Source organism: Colletotrichum tamarilloi (assembly GCF_030869305.1).
Source record: "Colletotrichum tamarilloi strain Tom-12 chromosome Unknown Scaffold_1.1, whole genome shotgun sequence".
In the NCBI taxonomy this organism is placed as follows: Eukaryota; Fungi; Ascomycota; class Sordariomycetes; order Glomerellales; family Glomerellaceae; genus Colletotrichum; species Colletotrichum tamarilloi.
In genome coordinates, this window is record NW_026849384.1 from 1,482,954 (window position 1) to 1,501,877 (window position 18,924).

The window sequence follows — 18,924 nt, forward strand, 5'->3', positions numbered from 1 at the left end:
CACGGCCGTCTCACACCAAGGATTGGTGCGCGAAGTTGGAAGTGAATGGACGCGAGTTGCTCGTTCAGTCACGTTCCATTCGCTTTAGGTGTCAAGTGGGTTTGAAGTCCACCTGCCTCTTCAGAGTGTGGAATTTTCGTAAGCATGGCTCTGGTGTGGCGAGCTCACTCCTGCAGCTGTCTTCATCGAGAATCAGGCATCCGGTGGGATGGAACCTGCACTGTTTTCAGTCAACTGCTTAGCTGCGGCACAGAAAGGTGTGCCGCCCCCCAGCCATCCAAGTTCTCCGGATATTTCGTTTCCCTTGAATGAGTAAGGCGTATAAGATTCTGGTGGATTGAGTCAAATTGAGATAGAAATGGTGAGTGAGGTTAGAAACTCTTAAAGTAATTCACTTATTTTTCTCACGGCGTTTTCTTCAAGTTCGCTGACAGCGCACTTTGGTGAATTTATCTCCGGGCAACATATCATCGAAGAAGTCCGATCTAACTTGGAAGATACATTCAAAGTGGTGCTCGTTACCGATGTGTTCTTCGTCAACTTGCTGGGATCAGTGGAGCCTTGGCTGCGAGACGGTGGCGAGGTTGTGTCCAAAAACTAATCGTTCAGGCTGGGCTGTGAGGTTCATTTCCTTCACCAAGTATTACAGCCTTGGCTGCATGTATATCTGCCTACACCATATGTCGCCAGGTCTTTTGAAAATCCATCCAGGCCGGCCCATGTCAGTCGTCGGCCTCCCGGTCAACAAGAAGTACGATACCATTTCCCTATGCGATGTACGATTGTCCGAAAGATCAGGGGAGCTCAACTTGGCATAAACATGATTCAAGGCGAGAGACGCAATTTCTCCACTGTTAAAAGTCTCTTTGAGGTAAACGAACCGCGTTAGATGATCTTTTCCCCAGTGATCGCGGGTAAAGGCCTTTATGTGAGTGATTCTCAGCAAAAGCGGGATGTTAGTCGAGCCAGGGCATTGGAGGCTTGGGGGCCAAGGGTTAACGAATGAAAGGAGCCTAATCATTCGTCGACAGCCTTCAACCGCAGCCGCAACCGCAGGCATATCCGATCCTGGCGCACTATATCCATGCTTAGTGGTGTGATACGGGCCGTTGTAGGGCATGTTCCCCGAACTCCCCTAGTGTGTCCGTTGGAACTAACATCTAATGTTGACAGTCTGTGGAGCCCCTGCATGGGTTGGAACGCTGGAGCTAATATGATGTGACATTCTGACGAGCGGGGGCGGGGCCTTGGTTGCAAATTGCAGACTTACAAGTTGCAATACATCTTCGAAGCTTCCTTAGTTCAGCGGCCCCTGCTATGGACTGGTTGCATATTCGAAACTTTGAGAGCCTATGCTTCCGCCTCCAACGCCTTCTTCTTACACTCGAACTGAGTCAAGTGCATGTGGGCCGTGGGGAGAGTAAAAGTAATGGCGTGCCCGACTTATTGCATGAGGTGAGATTGGTATTCCGGAGTTAGGAACACTTATTGGAGGCGAGAGAGGTTGACGGAAAGGCCTACACAAGGTGAGAATCTCTATAGATTTAAGCGTAGAGACCAGCTATATTTACGTGCAGCTTTTCCGGCTAAAGAGCTCCAAGGAAGTAAAGTCACCTCGGAATGTTGCCCTTTATTCTCTTCTGCAATTCCAAGTTCCATCCTTCAGGCGGCTCGTTGATCGAGTGTCGACCTCAGACCCCACCATGTCAAGAAGCGGGCTCAAACCCAAATGGCAGGGGTCAGTAACGAGGACGACTTGCCTAGTTCAGATATCAACACCGAAGTGCCGAGAAAACGAGCCTTTCCGTAGGCCTTCCAACATCCACATGCAAGTTGTTGACCAACACATGAGTAACTCTACGAATCTGGTCAATGGTGGCGATGAACACGCTCGCCAAGTCGACTGGTATCAATATGTTGAAATTACATTCGGCAGTGATGGGAATGCTTCACCGGTGGGAGCATGTCTCGGTGTATATAGAAGCGCCCACATTCTCGAATGCCACGTTTCTCTGTTCCTTTTGCTCACCTACCTCGCTCCGCTGCCCTTGCAGATCCCCCCCCCCCCCCTAAAGCGGAAGCTTGCGTCTGGAACCCCCTTTCATCAAAAGCAGACTTTAGCCGATTACGATGCTTCCCGTCAAGATCACAGCCGTCCTGAGCTTGGCGGTCGTCGCTTGTGGCGCCCCCCTCGACACCCCTCTCGAGGCTCGTGACGCCGGAGATGTGCTCGCAGACCTGCAAGCTCAAGCCATGGAGAGTTTGAAGGCGGCTGAAGCCAATGGGACCATTTCCAAGCGTGGGTGCAACCTCTTCAACGCCAGCGTTCGCAGGGATTGGTAGGTCGTGTCTTGCCTCATAATTCTTTCGAGGTCCTTTTATGAGACGGAGTGGCTAGCCCTAGCACAAACATCTAACATCTTGGCTCAGGGCTGCTTTCTCTACCACGGAGCGCAAGGAGTACATCAGTGCCATCCAGTGCATGTTGGCGTCTCCTTCCAAGTCCGACCCATCCTTCGCACCAGGAGCCCGCAACCGATATGACGACTTCGTTGCCGTCCATATCAACCAGACTCGGACCATTCATGGTACAGGCAATTTCTTGACATGGCATAGGTACTTTACCTGGGCGTATGAGAATGCTCTAAAGACCGAGTGTGGTTATAAGGGGGCTCAGCCCTACTGGAATTGGTTCGCTCACATCGATGATCCGCGCAAGTCACCAGTCTACGATGGGAGTGATACCAGTCTAAGTGGTGATGGCGCCTACGTTGCTCACAATGGCAGCGTCAGTGCTTCGCCATATGGCGAGATTGCAATACCGTCTGGCAATGGCGGCGGTTGTGTAACTAGCGGTCCTCTCGTGAAGTAAGCGGCATCCTTAACTCCATGAAAGCCATCATCTAATAGGATATAGCATGACTGTCAACCTTGGTCCAGTATCTCCCGGCATGGATGGCTTGGACCCCAATCCCAATGGCCCCATGGAGTACAACCCACGTTGCCTGCGCCGCGATTTGAGCTCATACGCAGCGTCTACTTGGTTGACGACCCCTAACCTACTTAACGTCACCGTTGGCCAAGCTTCTAAGAATATCTCAACATTCCAGAATGAGCTCCAGGGTCGCTTCTGGGATGGCTTCTTGGGTATGTTTAACGAATTCCTGAGATAGCCATAGTTGAGACTAACATTTCGAATGCAGGCATGCACGCTTCAGGCCATTTCGTCGCAAATGGAGATGCTAGTGATCTCTACTCCTCCCCGACCGATCCGACCTTCTTCCTCCATCATGCCATGGTCGACCGCGTTTACTGGATTTGGCAAGCCCTCCATCTCTGGGAGGCTTTTGAAATTGCTGGGACTATCACAATTCTCAACCTGCCACCGAGCCGTGACGCCACGAAGGAGGACATAGTTGAGATGGGCGTTTTGGCGCAAGATCGCCCTATCAAAGAGCTGCTGAACACTGTTGACGACACTCCGTTCTGCTACATCTATCTATGAAAGCATAAGGAATAACCATTCAAACTTTTGAGGAGTACACGTGCATCTAGCGGGCATGTGGTTCAGAGTGATGAGGGTTTTGATGTAAAAAGTTCTTTCATTGCAGATCTCAATTCGTGTGACTGAGCCAGAATTTGCGCTTGCGTATAAGCATGCTAAGGTTGCCTGTACTGTTGCTCGTGAAGCCGTGTTGAAGTATCCTGGTAGTTTACTTGGGAAACATTAGACGCAACTTGATCCAAATTCTGAAGAATCTCTCACTTTTCAATTGACCATCTGCCAACCTATGACTCTCTTGTCCGCTAATGGAGCCAAAGGAGACCCAATCTGACTAGGGCTATGGCGTGACGAGCTATCGGAAAGATTTCGGAAAATCACCCTTGCCTAGCAGCAATGTGGTCAGCATTATCATCTTCGAGTTTCCACTTTCTTGCCTGAACTGTGTAGCATTGGAAAGTGAATGGAAGACTTCTATGCGGCTCTCGAGGGCCTTGAGGCTACTTTTTCGCGGAATCGCATCCACTTGGCGCGTTGTACCATCAAGACCTGCCATAGCGCAATGCCGTTATCGCGCAGAGAATTTGGCCTGGGTAGGGGTTGAGAGGCTTTTAAAAACAGAAAGAACAAGCCTTGAAGATGTCTTCCTGAGTTATCAGCTCAAAACGTATCATTTTCCTCTGATCTCTTAACATGTCTGAAGTCAGCCCTCGGGCGCTGAAGCCCAAAAGCAGGGTTCACGATGTTTTTCGCGGAACGATATTCCAAGCTGTCTTGCTGGGTCTCATCAGCTTCACTCAACCCGGAATATGGACGGCAATGAACAGTAAGCTGGCCAAATGCGTTACTCTTACTGCGGTATGTGACTGCTGATCAATCTCTTAAGATTTGGGCGCTGGTGGTCAAGCTGAGCCATACGTCATCAATGCTGTGAACGTCATCACATTCGTGTAAGTTACTCTCACTTAGTCTCAGTCTTTCCAGAGATCCATAGATATCGTGTCTGTGTTGCTAATGACTTAGTATCATGATTGTGCTGTCACCGCTGGCGAGCATGGTCGGGAACTTGGTTGGCATGAAGTGGATTGTCGTCATCGGAACTCTGGGCTATGTCCCGTACTCCGCTGCGCTCTATTGTAACTCGATTTGGGGGACGCAGTGGTTTCTGATCTTTGGTGCTGTTACGTGTGGAATTTCAGTAGGTTCTCTCTCATCACAGCGGCAGTCATAGGTCTCTGACTTGAAGTAGGCATCGGCACTTTGGCCTGGTGAAGCCGCAATAGCTGTGGGCTATCCCGAAGTTGCTCGTCGTGGTGTCTGTAGTACGTATTTCCAGAGCCACGTAACCCCATCTCCGGACATTCGCAGACCTCAAAGGAGTACCATCATTGCTAATCTCTCGCACAGTCAGCATTTGGATGGCTCTTGGGAAGCTCGGTTCCATCATCGCCACCGCGATTCAACTTGCCATCAACAAAGACAGCGACACAACCGGTGCCATCTCACCTTCGACTTACCTGGTTCTCGTTGCAATTCAATGCTTAGGTTTACCACTTTCACTATTGTTGGCACCGCCCAAAAAGCTGATCCGCAAAGACGGGAAGAAGCCCATCTTTGCCAGCTCTCAGCGCACATTCAAGACACAATTCAGGGGCTTCCTCGCGCAGTTCAAACGGAGGGAGGTCTTGCTTCTCATCCCGGCCTTCATCACCGCGCAGTGGGGCGTCACGTACCAAGGCAACTACATGGCTGCATACTTCACCGTTCGCGCTCGTACTCTTGCGGGTTTTATCATTGCTGTTGTCGGTGCGATATCAAACGTTCTTGCAGGGTGGTGGCTTGATTCAAAGCACTTGAAGAGAACTACCCAAGCACGTTGGAGTTGGTATTTCTTGTTGGCTCTCTTCACACTGGTTTGGATCTGGAATCTGGTCGTCCAGGAGAGATGGGCAAGAAAGAGTCCTGGCGAAATCGACTGGGTCAGTGAGAGCTTCGGCGAGGGAGTAACGATTTTCATCCTTTACCGGTAAGAAGTTCTCCTCGGCGACCTCCAAAGCAACCATGACGGCGAATACTAATAAAGCGGTCTTAGCATTGCCTATGAGACTGTCGGCGTATGGCTCTACTGGACTCTCGGGACCTTTGACGTTGAAGCGGACACCATTGCTCTGTCGATGGGTGTCCTTCGTTCTGGGGAATCATTGGGTTCGGCTTTGGCGTATGCCGTCGGCTCTGTTCGCAGCGCCTCTTTGATGACGAACTTGGTCATATCTGTAGTCGTATTCTACGTGGGAGCACCAGCGACTACATGGGCTGCCCTCCTTGTCAGGGACCGACTCCCAGGTGAAGTATCTGGCCGGGACAGCGACGCAGATATTTCGGACGTGAACGTAGCCGAGCAATCTGACGCGGAGCAGATACAAATCAACTCCGGGTCAAAAGCATGATCTTTGCTCCGAATTCTAGATCGCCCTGTCGACCAGAGCCTATGGAGGTTCACAATTGACTCCTGCATCATAGCTGGGGTGATGGATTTACAAACGCCCTTGTCGTCTCACTGGTTTCAGCAAGGAGTATCAGAGACTGAAAGTGGCGCAGAAACTGATCCTGAGATAATTATTCTATATAGGCTAGGGGCCGATGCCCTTCAGCCGTGGCTCTAATATGCACATTTCAAGCTTCCAGTCTCCTTCGCCATGTTATTAATGACGTATTTCCATCACAGACCAAGATCCTTCTTCAGGCCTGGCAGAACCGTCCCCTCGTTGAATGACCAAACCAGCGCGCTGTTATGACCAGAGAAAGTCGCGCCAGCCCAGTACGTGTTACGCGCGCCCTCCAGAGCAAGCAACTTGCCATAGAACCCTCCCTTGATCTCCTCAGTCGAGACGCGGACGTTGTAGGGCTTGTGGTCCGAAACATAGGGGAACGTGACCGTCTGGGCCGCGTCCTTGGGCACGGCGCCGACAGCAGCCAGCGTAGCCAGGTTCTTGACGAGGACGGCCTTGGCATCCGCCTCGGAGTAGTTCGTATCCTGGAAGCCGACGGCAACGAGAAAGTCATTGGGAGACCCGGCCGTGTTGAAGCCGTTCGTGCCGGGGATGACGGGCTGGTTGAAGGGGGTCTGGACGCCGACGTTGGTGAGGCTGGTGTTGAGGCCCGGGATCGTGGCGACGCCGGCCCAGTAGCCGAGGGCGGAGAACTTGGAGAAGAGGGCGTGCTCGTCCGAGCTGAGGTCGTACTTTGCCACGTTCTCCAGGATAGGGGGGATGGCGATGAGAAGCTTGCGGGCGCGGATGAGCTTTTTGGGTTGGCCTGGCTGCTGTACGAGGACGGTGACGCCCGAGGTGGTGGCCTTGTCGATCTTGACGTCGCGCTTCACTTTAAGGACGTCGGAGTTGAGAAGGACGCTGTCGCCGAGCTCCGCGGCGGCGGCGTCGTACAGGGCCCTGGTGTCGCCGTTGCCGGAGAGGATGAACTCGCCAAAGAGACTCTGGAGCAGACCGGGTCCGAGGCCCTTGATGCCGTACAGCGCCGGGATCGTGGAGATGTCTCCGGTCCACCAGTTGAATTGGGCGATGACGGTCAGGAGCGCCGTGAAGTTGTATTTTTGAGCGAGCTCCGCAAAGGGGAGCGTAAGTTCCTCCGGCACAGGGTCGGGAACGAGGAAGCCCTGGTCGATCCAGGGGTACTTGGCCAACACGTTGGTCGAGTAGGCCTGCGCGGCGGCCTGGAGTGCCTGCTGCTGCGCGGCCGAGGCCGAGGCGTTTTGCGCAGGGATAGGAAACCCGAGCGAGAAGTCGTAGCTTTTCGAGGCGCCGGCGGTGGCGCTGGTGAGAGGGTTGGCCTTGATGGTTGAGACGTTGAGGCGGGAGAAGTAGTTGCTGACAATCTCCCTGTTCTCGAGGAGGACAACGCCGACGTTGGCCGGAATCTTGGTCTGCGGGTTGATATAGGTCTCGGCGTGGCCGCCAATCTGCGACTTCTTCTCGATGACGGCGATCTTGGCGCCGGCGTCCTTGAGCTGGATCGCGGCGTGGATGCCGGCGCTGCCGCCGCCGATGATGGCAACGTCGACGTCGATCTTTGCCTCGGCGCAGGGCTTCGCTGCAGCTTGGGACAGCAGGAGAGCCCAGGCGGGCGAGGCGAGCTGGTTGAACTTCATGATGTGAAAGGGAACTAGGACAAGGAGTGACTGTAGTTGAACTAAGTGGTATTAGCAAGCGCACGCCGTATTAGAGATTAGCTGGCTATGCGGCATGTAGAGGAAGGAAGTCAAGAAGAACAGGATCTTAGCGTATTCCTCGGGACAAACTGTTGTATTTATCAATTTACTCCTACCAGAACATTGTCCAGGGCCATGAACCTTCCCAGAGAACCTTTGCCGGTACGGCCGGACGACCCGGACGTCGAAATGGCGGGCGTCTACGAGTGCCGAACCAGGCAAAGTTCCGCATCCTTCACAGCCCCCGGTTGCCGTGTAAGTGTCATGACACCCGAAGTGACCACTGATGGTAGCCACGGGCGCACTAGCTTTCAAGGGTTGAGAGCAGAATGCCGGACTGCAGAGTGAACGAGATTATTATTAATCTAGAAGGAAACTTTGACCTTGACAGTTAACGGTGCAAATGGCTTGCCCGGGCTCCACCAAGTCCGTTTAAGCTTTGACTAGCGGTGTTGACGCAAGGTTGTCAATATAGCCTCAATGGCATGCTACAATTTTCGTAAACGGAGTCCGAGCTGTCATGTTGACTTGGCGTGTGCTCGCCGCGCGCGTACCCGAGTACTGGCTGTTCTGTTCGGGTATCGAATATAAAGTATCGCGAGGTTTAACGCCCTTCTCGTGTCGTTGGTTCATTGTTGCCATAGATGGTTTACCAAGTTTGTCATCGCAACACCCGGTGTTTTCAATATCTAATATTTTGGGTGTAAAGACATGATGTGAACCATCTTGAGTCTTGTCTGTCTTCCAATTCAACTGAAACTCAATACTTCACTCAAAACAAATCAAGCAACTGATCAATCAACAGAGTTAATCGACTTCCACGATTTCGCCAGTCGACCAGACCGACGCATGTTTGAAAGATGATTCTGTTGCATTGAGTGAGTGCTATCATTGGATTAACCTCGTCTATATCTTCTGTCAACAATTTTTCATCTCGTTTAGAACGTGCATAGGACATGACACAGCTGAGACGGAGAGTTCGAGAGTTTTGCAGCAACTTAGAGTGTTTTCTAAATTCTCGACAGCGAAGTCTATTTCGACAATGGTTTTTGCTTCCATCCTCAGTTGGCACACGCGTGAGTAGTTGTCTCTGGTACTTTCAAAGTTACAGGTGATTTGTATGAAGATTTTATTGATAGCCCACTATCGGTCTGTGGAGGAACACATCATAGGTCATGTCTAAAAGTTGAACATGTGCATCATAACCCCGAAGATCTAGTCGCAAATATTGAGTATAATGTGAGTAAGAAGCACAGTCTTCACATAACTGATCGAGTCGATAGTCTATACAGTGGCTGTATTTTCACATTCAAACTTTTCAACTACTTCACGAATGCGTAACCTGTTCTCTCCAGGTACTTTGGTCTAGGATAAATTAACCAAGTCCATTACGAAAAAGAGGTCAAAGGCTCAACCAACCCGCAAACGGGGCAGTCGCCCGCTTTTGACCGGAAACCCGCAGGCATCTAGCTAGTCGGATGGCACAAAGAGGAGCCATACAACCACTCCGAATCCACGCATACATCTCCACATCCAACGGGGCCTTCTCCAGTCATTCCACTCACCATACTTATTATTCTATTCGTTCAAAGTTTCATCAACATCCGATATGGTGTAGTGGCCAACATGATGCCCTCTCATTCCTGCGAGAGGTTAGGCATAGCCCCGAGTTCGATTCTCGGTTTTGGAAATCTTTTGCGGTCGGCTCCCTTTTTGCCCCTACAACTACCTCATTTACTGACTGATAATCTTGGCTTGGAATCGACGCCAAAGCGGTAAGATTAGATTGTTAATTTTGCAGATCGCCGGGAACTTGAATAGAAAAGCAAGCCAAGTGACCGATCGACGGTGCTTGTAAAGTCATTGGAACAGGCCGGGTACCGGGAAACCCAGTCGCCTATAGGCGTGAAGCCCGGGCCCGCTGTAGAAAATCAGAACTTGGCAGCGGCAGCCCGGTCGCCGGTCCTTGATTCGTAGAGAAAACCTGGCAAACAAAAGCTTGTATGATGAAAGAGTACGACTTTACGATCACGAGACGGCGGCAATCCCTAAGAGCTTAGTCGACTTCGTCCAACTAAACGTCTCAATGTCCATCTGCGATCCGAAACCTGTCACCATCACAGTAGTAGGCGTTCAAGGTGGATAACGGAGCAATGGACCGAGACCAAGGCACCCGGAGGCTTGGAACAAGATATAGCCAGCCACCGTGGTATCCCGTGATATCGTCTGGCAGCCTTTCACCGGGGGCAGAATGGTCCCTCGCAAGCGCCGCAGACATTCGTAAACCATCCACGAAAGCAAGCTTCGCCGGCGCATCCGGTAAAGACGAACGGCAGCGTCAACCCTCACGTGCACCGAGCCGCGAAATGACCAAAGAAAATCGTGACTACAGGTTTCATGAACACCTTGAAATTCGACGCGTCGACGCACTCGTTCACCAGCCAGTTGATGATCGCGCCAGTCTTACTTGGGGACGCCCCGCGTCATTGACAGTTCAAGCGCCAGGAACAAGAGACATCCATCCACTACAGCCGGTTCGTTAGCGCAGTGGACGAGTAAACTGTAAGAAAGGGGGGGGGGGGGGGGGGGGGGGGGGGGGGGGGGGGGGGTGGTTTTGGGGGAGGGGGGGGGGGGTTGCGGCCGGAGGGGAGAGAGGAGGAAGAAAGAGGGCCCCCATTCTGGCGGGGGGGGGGGGGGGGGGGGGGGGGGGGGGGGGGGGGGGGGGGGGGGGTCGTGGCGTGGTGCTAGCTTTTGAGGATAGAGTGGTTTGAGATGCGCCGAATAGGAAAGCAGAAGTCGAGAAAACGGTCCTCATTCGTCGCGAGAGAGCTGCGGGAGATCCCTTCTTGGGACCGGGGTGGAGGGGTAGCTGATTGCAGAATCGGGAAATGGAACAAATAGTACGGGCGCGTAGGTGTTGACTGTGTAACGGTGCTACTGATTTTGAGCCGCGTCTGGCGAAAATTTGAGAGTAATCATGAGTTCCAATATCCGTACGTACTATTCATGTCATTCAGAGCCTGCGAAGGCCGAAGGAGACTGTAGCCTGGTGACAAAATAAGATGGGCCATATGTCGATCGCACGACGTGCGGGAGCGCCCTGGGACGGGATTGCGCAATAGACGTAACAAGATAGAATTCAGTAGACATCAGACGTCCTCCGTGCGAGAACGTCTGTGTCCTGTGCTCCTGCGCTTTGGAAGCAAGACACGGATTCTCTCCCAAACTGATTGACAAACGCTGTTTTCTCGACTTTTGTCCGAGAACGTGCGGAAAGGATATGCTGCCCGCCCTCTCCCAGAGTACGGATACACGTTTCTGTCCTTCGGTCACGAACGTGAGATGTTGACCACCCCCAGCTTCAGCTATGGGGGCGCATGTCTCTTCTGCCGGATCAATGGGAACAACTCGGTTGGCGGATCGTGTTGCTGCTGGGCGATGGCCTAATTGGGCGCTTCAGGCAGAAAGCCAGAACTGAACCCAACGTAAACATACGACTGAAGCTGGCAAGGCGACTAGGAGAAGTTAGGTAGTATGTATCTGTACGAAAGTACGGACGTACGGATACCTGGGTCGCATAACCGCCAGCGTGATGGGTGAGCATTGAGAAGTGAGCCATGTCAAAGCTCGGTTCCAGTTAGAGTCTAGACCGCAGTGACCGCACGGCTTCGTGAAAAGGGGTCCGAAGCGCCTCTGATTCCTGTATCAGTTCGTGACTGCTCCAGATGGATCAGCATGGGGTGAGGATGAAGCAACACATGGAGTGCAAGGAGATGTGCCTCCAGAACGTTGGTCTAGATAGCTGTAACATCAAGGAGGCTCGGCGTTCCCAGACTGAGGGTGGCCCTCGTCCGAGATGTTGTCAGCCTGTCACGCCAGATCGAGCATTGATAGACGTTAATAGTAAATGCCGGGCGACGGGAGTGGCAGATTAGCGTAGGCAGCGTGCGGTGTGTCCCTCAGCCCTGGTCTTTTGCCCTCAGACTGGCTCAATGTCTGTGTACCCTGGAAGAGGCGTGACGCTTTCTCGCCCACTCGAATGGTGCAAGAGAGACAGCTGACCATTAAGCAGCTGCAGAAATCATGTGTTTCCAACCACTCAAATAATCCGTTCGAGGGGAATTCTGGTCCTATCATTGTCGCGTCACGACGTTCGCCCGCTACTCGATGCGTGCGAGGACGAGGCGGAGGCTCTCCGTCTAGGGACAGATGGTTGAGATCTGTTGCGACGTTCCAACTTTCGGCTCTCAGCCCACGAGGGATCACCAGCGCGGGCGGATTCACTTCGGCCGCTTGCTGGAGCTGCGCACCTGACCTCGCGCAGCATTCCAAGCACGGGGCAGACATGAGGAGTGAGCAGATGTCTGCCTATCAGGCTATATCCGTACTGTTATATTCGTGCTCCGTACTCTGTAGTCTGTCCAGCTGCCACAGACTAGGTACAGTCTCTCAGACTCACTCCCCGCGTTATTGTCAACTTGCAGCCGCTGCTTGAGCGAATGCAACGACCGATGCGCCCGGGCAACCCCACTGCGACTGTCAGCGCGTCAGACATCAAGCCTTTGATACCCAGGCTGCATGTCCTTGCTGCAGTCAGAGTTCTGTAAGTAGCTATCTCCGAGCGGCCGGATGCAGGTTTCGTGACTCCGAGTCACTCGGGACGGAGACCTCGCACTGGATGCGGTACGAAAACACGGGCTAAACCGCGTATGCTGTGTTGTGTATCTGTATGGCAGTCCGTTGTCGGCAAGCTTTGATGTTGGTGTCTTTTCGATAGTCGTGCTTGCGATATGTTGCTTTTTCATCCATGCTATTGCCTACTTTGTTCCAAAGCCTTGGGAACTGAAGCAAGTTGTCTGTATCCATACGAATACTGTAGAGCTGTGAATTGGTGCACCACTTTCCGCCTTCTGAGCTTCTATGAGCGCCACCCCAAAGTTCCCCCGCTCGAGTTGCTTGAGGAGGGTGGGAGCCTGTGAGGAACGCGAGGAGTCCGTGAGAGGCAGCGCAGGATGCAGGTACGTACCTGCAGAGCACAGCGCCTCGTCAGGGAAGCGCTGCTTCAGAAATCCAGAGCCGTAAAAATATTTCGTCAGAAAATTATGCGGTGTGTGTCACGTGGGGCCAAAGTGGCTGAAGGTGGGCCCTCGCAATATCTCGTTGTGCTGCCCCAAGCCGTGAAAAGAAGAAAGGTGTGTGATGCGGCGCGGACGGAGCTGGGACAGGAAACCCGGAGACACAGAGTCGCGTCACAGTTGCAGGGAACCATCCCAGCTCGCACCAATACCGTGTAGTCCAGCCCAGCCGATCGACAGTGTGAGCTCCAGCCTTCGAGCCCATCCCCTGGCGAGCTACCAACCAGCGCAAACCGTCAGTCCGCATCAGGACCACCAGCAGTGTCGGTAGGTATTTCGTACCAGCAGCTGGTGATCTTGCCGTGGTCTATGAAACCCGGAAACAGTGATTCGGAATTCTACCCGGTCGTTTGAAATGAGAGTACCGTAACCGGCCTGTGATAATTAAGCGCTGGCAAGAATACTCAGGTTGAGGCTTTCTACCCTGAATATGCTACCAGACATTGGAAACAATATCACATCCGGCAGCAGTACCCTTGGGGATTTCAATTCGAATGAACCGAGTCGTCAGGACGTCTCGTTCCCAGCCTCCCCGTCGCTCGTCAACCTGACCTTCTTTTGCCCCTCACCGTTCCAAAGCCAACAGCCGAGGGAGGCTAGCAGAGTACCTAGTTGGCGGCACTGGGCAGAGCAGAACAGCCGTCACCGCCTCTTCCTTTTTTTTTCTTGCTCTCCGCTCAAGTGCCCCTTGCTCGTACTGTCCGTGTCCCACTCCCGCACCCGTCGCGGCGAGGAAAATGAGGCAGCCTGGCAGTGTCGAAGGCAGAAGACAGAAGATGCGCAGCCCGAGTGAATCGTCGGTCACTAAATTTAGGCCTTGCTAGGTGCTAGCTCACAAGCTGTCGATCGGCTTCATTCCTCGGAGTGTTGGATGATGGATCAGGTTTTCGCTTGGGCGATGATATCCTGCCAGCACCTGCCGATATCCTGCCCCTAATTATGGCTGCGACCGCCCCTGCCTCCGACTACGGAGCCTAGCTACCTATACCCACCTACTTACCTACCTACTTACTTACTTACCTACCTACTTACTTATTACTACTTTATTAACCTTACTATTACTACCGCTACTATTATTACTAATTAAAACTATTCCTAACGTTAATATATTATAAAAAGAGAATAATTACGAAGTTAATAATCCCTTTATTTATTAATATATTATTAATTATAACGAATATAGTTACGTAGAGTACGACTACTTACTTTATAGCTAGCGCTTCTCTAGCCTACCTAAGGCTAGAGTAGTATTTAACGAGGCTATTTACGAAGCTAGCTTTATAATCTAAATTATTTAATATAAACTCTTTATTAAAGTACTAATTACTATTACTTATTATTATATTTATAACTTACGTTATAATTAAAAATAATAATATTTTATAAAATTAACTTATTTAAATAAATATTATAAATCCTTAACTTCGTTTATAAATTACTATTAATAAATCGTTACTAGCTTTTTAAGTAGTAACTAGCTCTTTCGTCCTATTATTAATAATTTTTATAACTATTATAACTACTTATTTAATTATACTAATACTTTTACGTATTATTATTATATATTACTATATAATAAAAAGGGCTAAATCGTTAACTAATAAAATAAGGGTATTTAACCTATTTAAATCTTTTTAAACTTCTAGTTAGAAAGTAGTAATTATAATAGTATTATTACCTATAATATACTTAATATACTAGCTACTTATTACTATAACGAATTAAGTAGTAGATCCCCTATTAAGTAATTATTTAACTAATTACGTAATTTTACGAAGTATTAGTACTACTTTTAACGCAACGACGCGGGCTATATTACGAACTTATTTATTATACTTATTACTATAATTTCCCTACTTTAATAATATCTAGATATTTTATTAATAAATTCTATATATAAAACTAATTAATTTAATATATTACTATTTAATATTTATAGAGCTACGAACGATAGTTATACTTTTTAAGTTATAAGTTACTTTTTATTTAATAAAAAAGAAACTAATTATTATTAAGCTATTAACTAGTTATTAGTATTATTCCGGGCCTATAATATTCCCTTTTTATAAATTACGTATATAGATTATAAAATTACTCTACCCCCCCGATAGAGCAATCCGCCGGGGCCGTACCGTATATTACGTATTAGGGAAAACTAGGTATATTACGCTCCATACCTAACTACTAATCAAAACAGCTCCCAACCTTCCGCCGCCTACCTACAGGGCGAGCTTCACCCACTCCAACGCGCACAAGACCTCTTAGTACTAGCCCGCGTGGGCAGCTAGGTCTAGCATAATCTATTCTTTTATATAAGTATTATCGTTACCCAGGGGGTCCCATAAGAGCTATTTAAAGCACCGGCTTATTACCCTAACCCTATATACCTCTAGCCCGTCTATCGTAACTATTATAACTAAGCCAGCGTTAATATACTAAATCCTAATATCCGTACTAACCCAGCTATCTATAGCGCTTATAATATTACCTAGCCAAATTCCGTACCCCCGGAAAGTACTTTACTACTTCTTAAGCATACCTATATTAATTATAATAACTACAGCGTCGAGCTAGCCAAAGAGGGCGCCCAGCCCAAAAGGGGCAAACTTATTAACAAGCATTTTTAACCCACTAATTACTAACTATATACTAAGAGTAGAGTAATAGTTTATATATTAATAAGTTTATTTAGTAAATTTATTTAGTAAATTTATTTAGTAAATTTATTTAGTAAATTTGTTTAGTAAATTTATTTAGTAAATTTATTTAGTTTAAATAGAGAGCAGCTTTAGGCAATATTAGAAACAATAAGGATAAAAAGAATCTTTGCGAGCTCTAGTACGAGCAGTAGATATTAGCCTATTTAACCCTTTCTCTAAAAACCTCTACGTCGCCATTAAAGTTCAAAACCTCTATAGTTAAGGGCCACCTCTAACCATTGCGGCCGACCATTACGGCCGACCATTATAGCTAACTATTACGGCCGACCTCTACCGTCGACTTTTTTAGCCAGTACCGCTGCATAACGAAGAGAGTAGCTTACCTATCCCGAATTAAATAGTAGTTTTTATATTAAAATCATTATATTATATTAAGCGCGTACTTAAAATATATTGCGCATATTATATAATTAAAAAGTATACTATATTATATAATTTCCCTTAAAAGCGTGATCCTATTAAGGTCGATTTTTTATACCTATAAAACTAAAAAAAAAAACCACTACATAAAATTACTCTACTTAATACCCTTAATAATAATACTTAATTTAAAATAGTACTATACGTACTCTACTACTAATACGTTAATTTTAATATACTAACTAAAACCCGGCGCTACTTTAGCCTAGTTATAAAGAATAAGACTAGCGTAGTTATATATAACCCTTACTTTTAATAATTCCTTATAAATTAAAATAATCTCTTTTATAATAAATTAATAATTATATACTACGATTAATTATTTAAATTTAAATTTACTAAGTACCCTATAATAGTAATTAATTACGCTATTAATACTTAGCTTAAGCCATAATATAAAAAAATTATACTTACTTAGGTTAACTAAATTAGGTACTTTAGTTACTTAATTATATTAATTATTAAATCCTTATATATAAATATTAAAATATAAATTTATTATTATACGAGCGACCTTAAAGCTATATTTAATAAATTAGTTATTTTTTAAGTAGGTTAAGTAACTATAATTAGTACTTATTAAACCCGTTATTAAGCTAAGGTATTAAGTATTATTACGGGATTATTTTAAAAAAAAGTACGTACGTATATATATTATAATACCCTTAAGTACCTCTTATAAAAACTCCGTACGCTAAGTAAATAATTAAATTTAAGTTTATATAAAAAGCCGTTAAGAGAGTATATACCCTACTTAATTTAAACTACTTATAGGCTACTTTATTACTACGTTCTCTAGTAATATATTAAGGATAGTACCCTAATATTACTAAAAGAGATCTATTTATACTAATTTTAGTAACGCTTAGAGCTTATTACTAATAATAGTACCTCTACCCCCCTACTTAATTCCCTATAAGTCCGAAGTAAGGGTTATTTATAAAGCTCTATAACGGGTATTATAATAATTATAATAGGTATTATAATACTTAAATTAAAAAAGCTAGCGGTTAATCTAAGTACTTTTTCTAAACGAGAGCCCTTTATATTTAAATATAAAAAAGCTACTAAATACGTAAAAGTAATACCCATACTAGTATTACTATTATTAATAATACTTTTAGTACTAAGTAAGGCTACTTTTACTTAACGAGGCCTCGAGATTATATATAATTTTAATATATATAAGCTTAATATAGAAATATAGCGGGGGTATTAATAAGCTATTACTAACGTAGTAATTAATATAGTTAATAGTAATATAATTAATCTTATAGGGGCTCCTTAGTTATTAACGCTTATAAAGTTATAATCCTAATTAATTAGTAATTTTACGTAGTTAAACGTACTATAAAATCTAATTAACGAGGATTACTTTTATAATATTAATTTTATAATAAAAAGTAAAATAAATAAACTTATTAATAAATACGAAACTAAAATAGAATATAAAATTAAAATAAAAAAAGTTACCGAATTACGAGCTATAGGCTATATAAAGTAATTAATAATTAATTAGGCTAATTTATTAATTATTATATTTTTTATTAAAATAATTTAATTAATTATAAGTTAATTAATAGCCTCTAATTAGCTTAATCTGTTTAAATACTAATTATATAGAGCCTAGCTTATATATATACCCGAGACTAGTAGTCATGTGGTAGCCGCAGCTATAATTAGTAGCAGAATAGCGGCAGGTAGTGGCAGGATATCATCGCCCTTTTGCTTCAGTGCCGACGCTGACCGGCTGGTTTGTTGCGTCACCCATACCGTACGCGCATACCGCAGCCGTGCTATGAAACGACGGCTGAGAAAATGGGAAGACACGGATGAGAGGCGTGGTGAGGTAGCCCAAGGTACAGTGCAGTAGGGTCCGCCTCAACAGCTCTAGAACTTGGAGCTTCGGGAGAATAACGAGTGCAGTCTGTCTATCTGTAGCGCTGCACCGCATATCGCGTGTCGTGTTGGAGCTGGAGCTTGGGTCAGCATGGACCAAAAGTGGTCATCCTGCCGGGAGGTCGGGATGGGCATTGAGCGACAGCGGTACGATGAGTCCCTCCTCGTCTCATGTTTTCTGTCGTCGCTGGCGTGTGCAGCCTTGCTTTAAGAGAGGGAAGTGCTGAAGTAACGTGGCAGATGGAGACTTTGCCCCATGCGGAAAAGTCGAGAGTTAGAGGACCAGGGCAGAAAATCAAAGAGGTTGACAGGCAGACGCTGAGCGCTCGGAGGAACCTAGAGGGAAAAGAAAGGCCGCCATGAACGGAAGAGGGCGACGAGCCACGTTCGGGAATGTAAACTTCTTTCTAGCAGACACTATCAAAATCACACGGGAAGATGCTAACTTGTTGATAACAATTGAGATGTTCGGCACGAAATTTGTCAACTAGAGGGACCTCCATCCTCAGTAACAACACTGGTACCTTCCTAGGACAATGGGAGATACTTACTTCTGCACCTGACTTTCTTGCACATGAATTCAAAAATAAAATAAAATAAAAAACCAAGGCCAGGAAATTCGACAAGCAGTGAAGGAGCGACGGGAGAATGGGAAAATGACTGGATGCCTTACTGGAAAGACCCGCTTCTTCCCACAGATCCATCCAGAGCGCACCCCTCCTTCCTCTCTGTCGGAGAAAAAGAGGTGTGAGCATAGCAGACCCAGCTCAGAATCACGTCATGACAGCAAATCAGAAGCGAAGCCAGCGACGCCAGCCACACCCAATGTCCCACCCAGACCCGCTTATTCAGCCAGTAAGAGATGTTAAAGGGGTTAATGGTCCCCGCCCCTCAAATCATGGACCAGAATTCTCCCTCGTCTTCCACCTCCTCCTCCGCCCCAACCAATCAATTCTTCCCGACCCACCCAAACGTGACAAGGTGCGAAGGCAGAAAAAAAGAGAGAGGACGGGAGAACGAGAC

General features: G+C 47.3%; 3 protein-coding genes across 3 annotated transcripts; 2 read left to right on the forward strand and 1 right to left on the reverse strand.

Moving 5' to 3' along the window:
* Nucleotides 1-2,130: 2,130 nt before the first annotated feature.
* CTAM01_00492 (uncharacterized protein) lies at nucleotides 2,131-3,505 on the forward strand (the record flags this gene model as incomplete). Its single annotated transcript, XM_060516543.1, has 4 exons — nucleotides 2,131-2,339; nucleotides 2,431-2,868; nucleotides 2,918-3,147; nucleotides 3,204-3,505. 4 exons carry the CDS (start codon nucleotides 2,131-2,133, stop codon nucleotides 3,503-3,505), a joined length of 1,179 nt encoding a protein of 392 aa, XP_060389169.1.
* A 690-nt stretch (nucleotides 3,506-4,195) lies between these two features.
* Nucleotides 4,196-5,949, forward strand: CTAM01_00493 (uncharacterized protein; the record flags this gene model as incomplete). The annotated part of the gene is made up of 6 exons (XM_060516544.1): nucleotides 4,196-4,328; nucleotides 4,389-4,452; nucleotides 4,526-4,700; nucleotides 4,752-4,824; nucleotides 4,910-5,528; nucleotides 5,595-5,949. 6 exons carry the CDS (start codon nucleotides 4,196-4,198, stop codon nucleotides 5,947-5,949), a joined length of 1,419 nt encoding a protein of 472 aa, XP_060389170.1.
* A 272-nt stretch (nucleotides 5,950-6,221) lies between these two features.
* CTAM01_00494 (flavin-containing superfamily Amine oxidase) lies at nucleotides 6,222-7,667 on the reverse strand (the record flags this gene model as incomplete). The annotated part of the gene is made up of 1 exon (XM_060516545.1): nucleotides 6,222-7,667. The coding sequence occupies one exon, from the start codon at nucleotides 7,665-7,667 to the stop codon at nucleotides 6,222-6,224; it is 1,446 nt and encodes a 481-aa protein (XP_060389171.1).
* Between the last annotated feature and the right edge of the window lie 11,257 nt (nucleotides 7,668-18,924).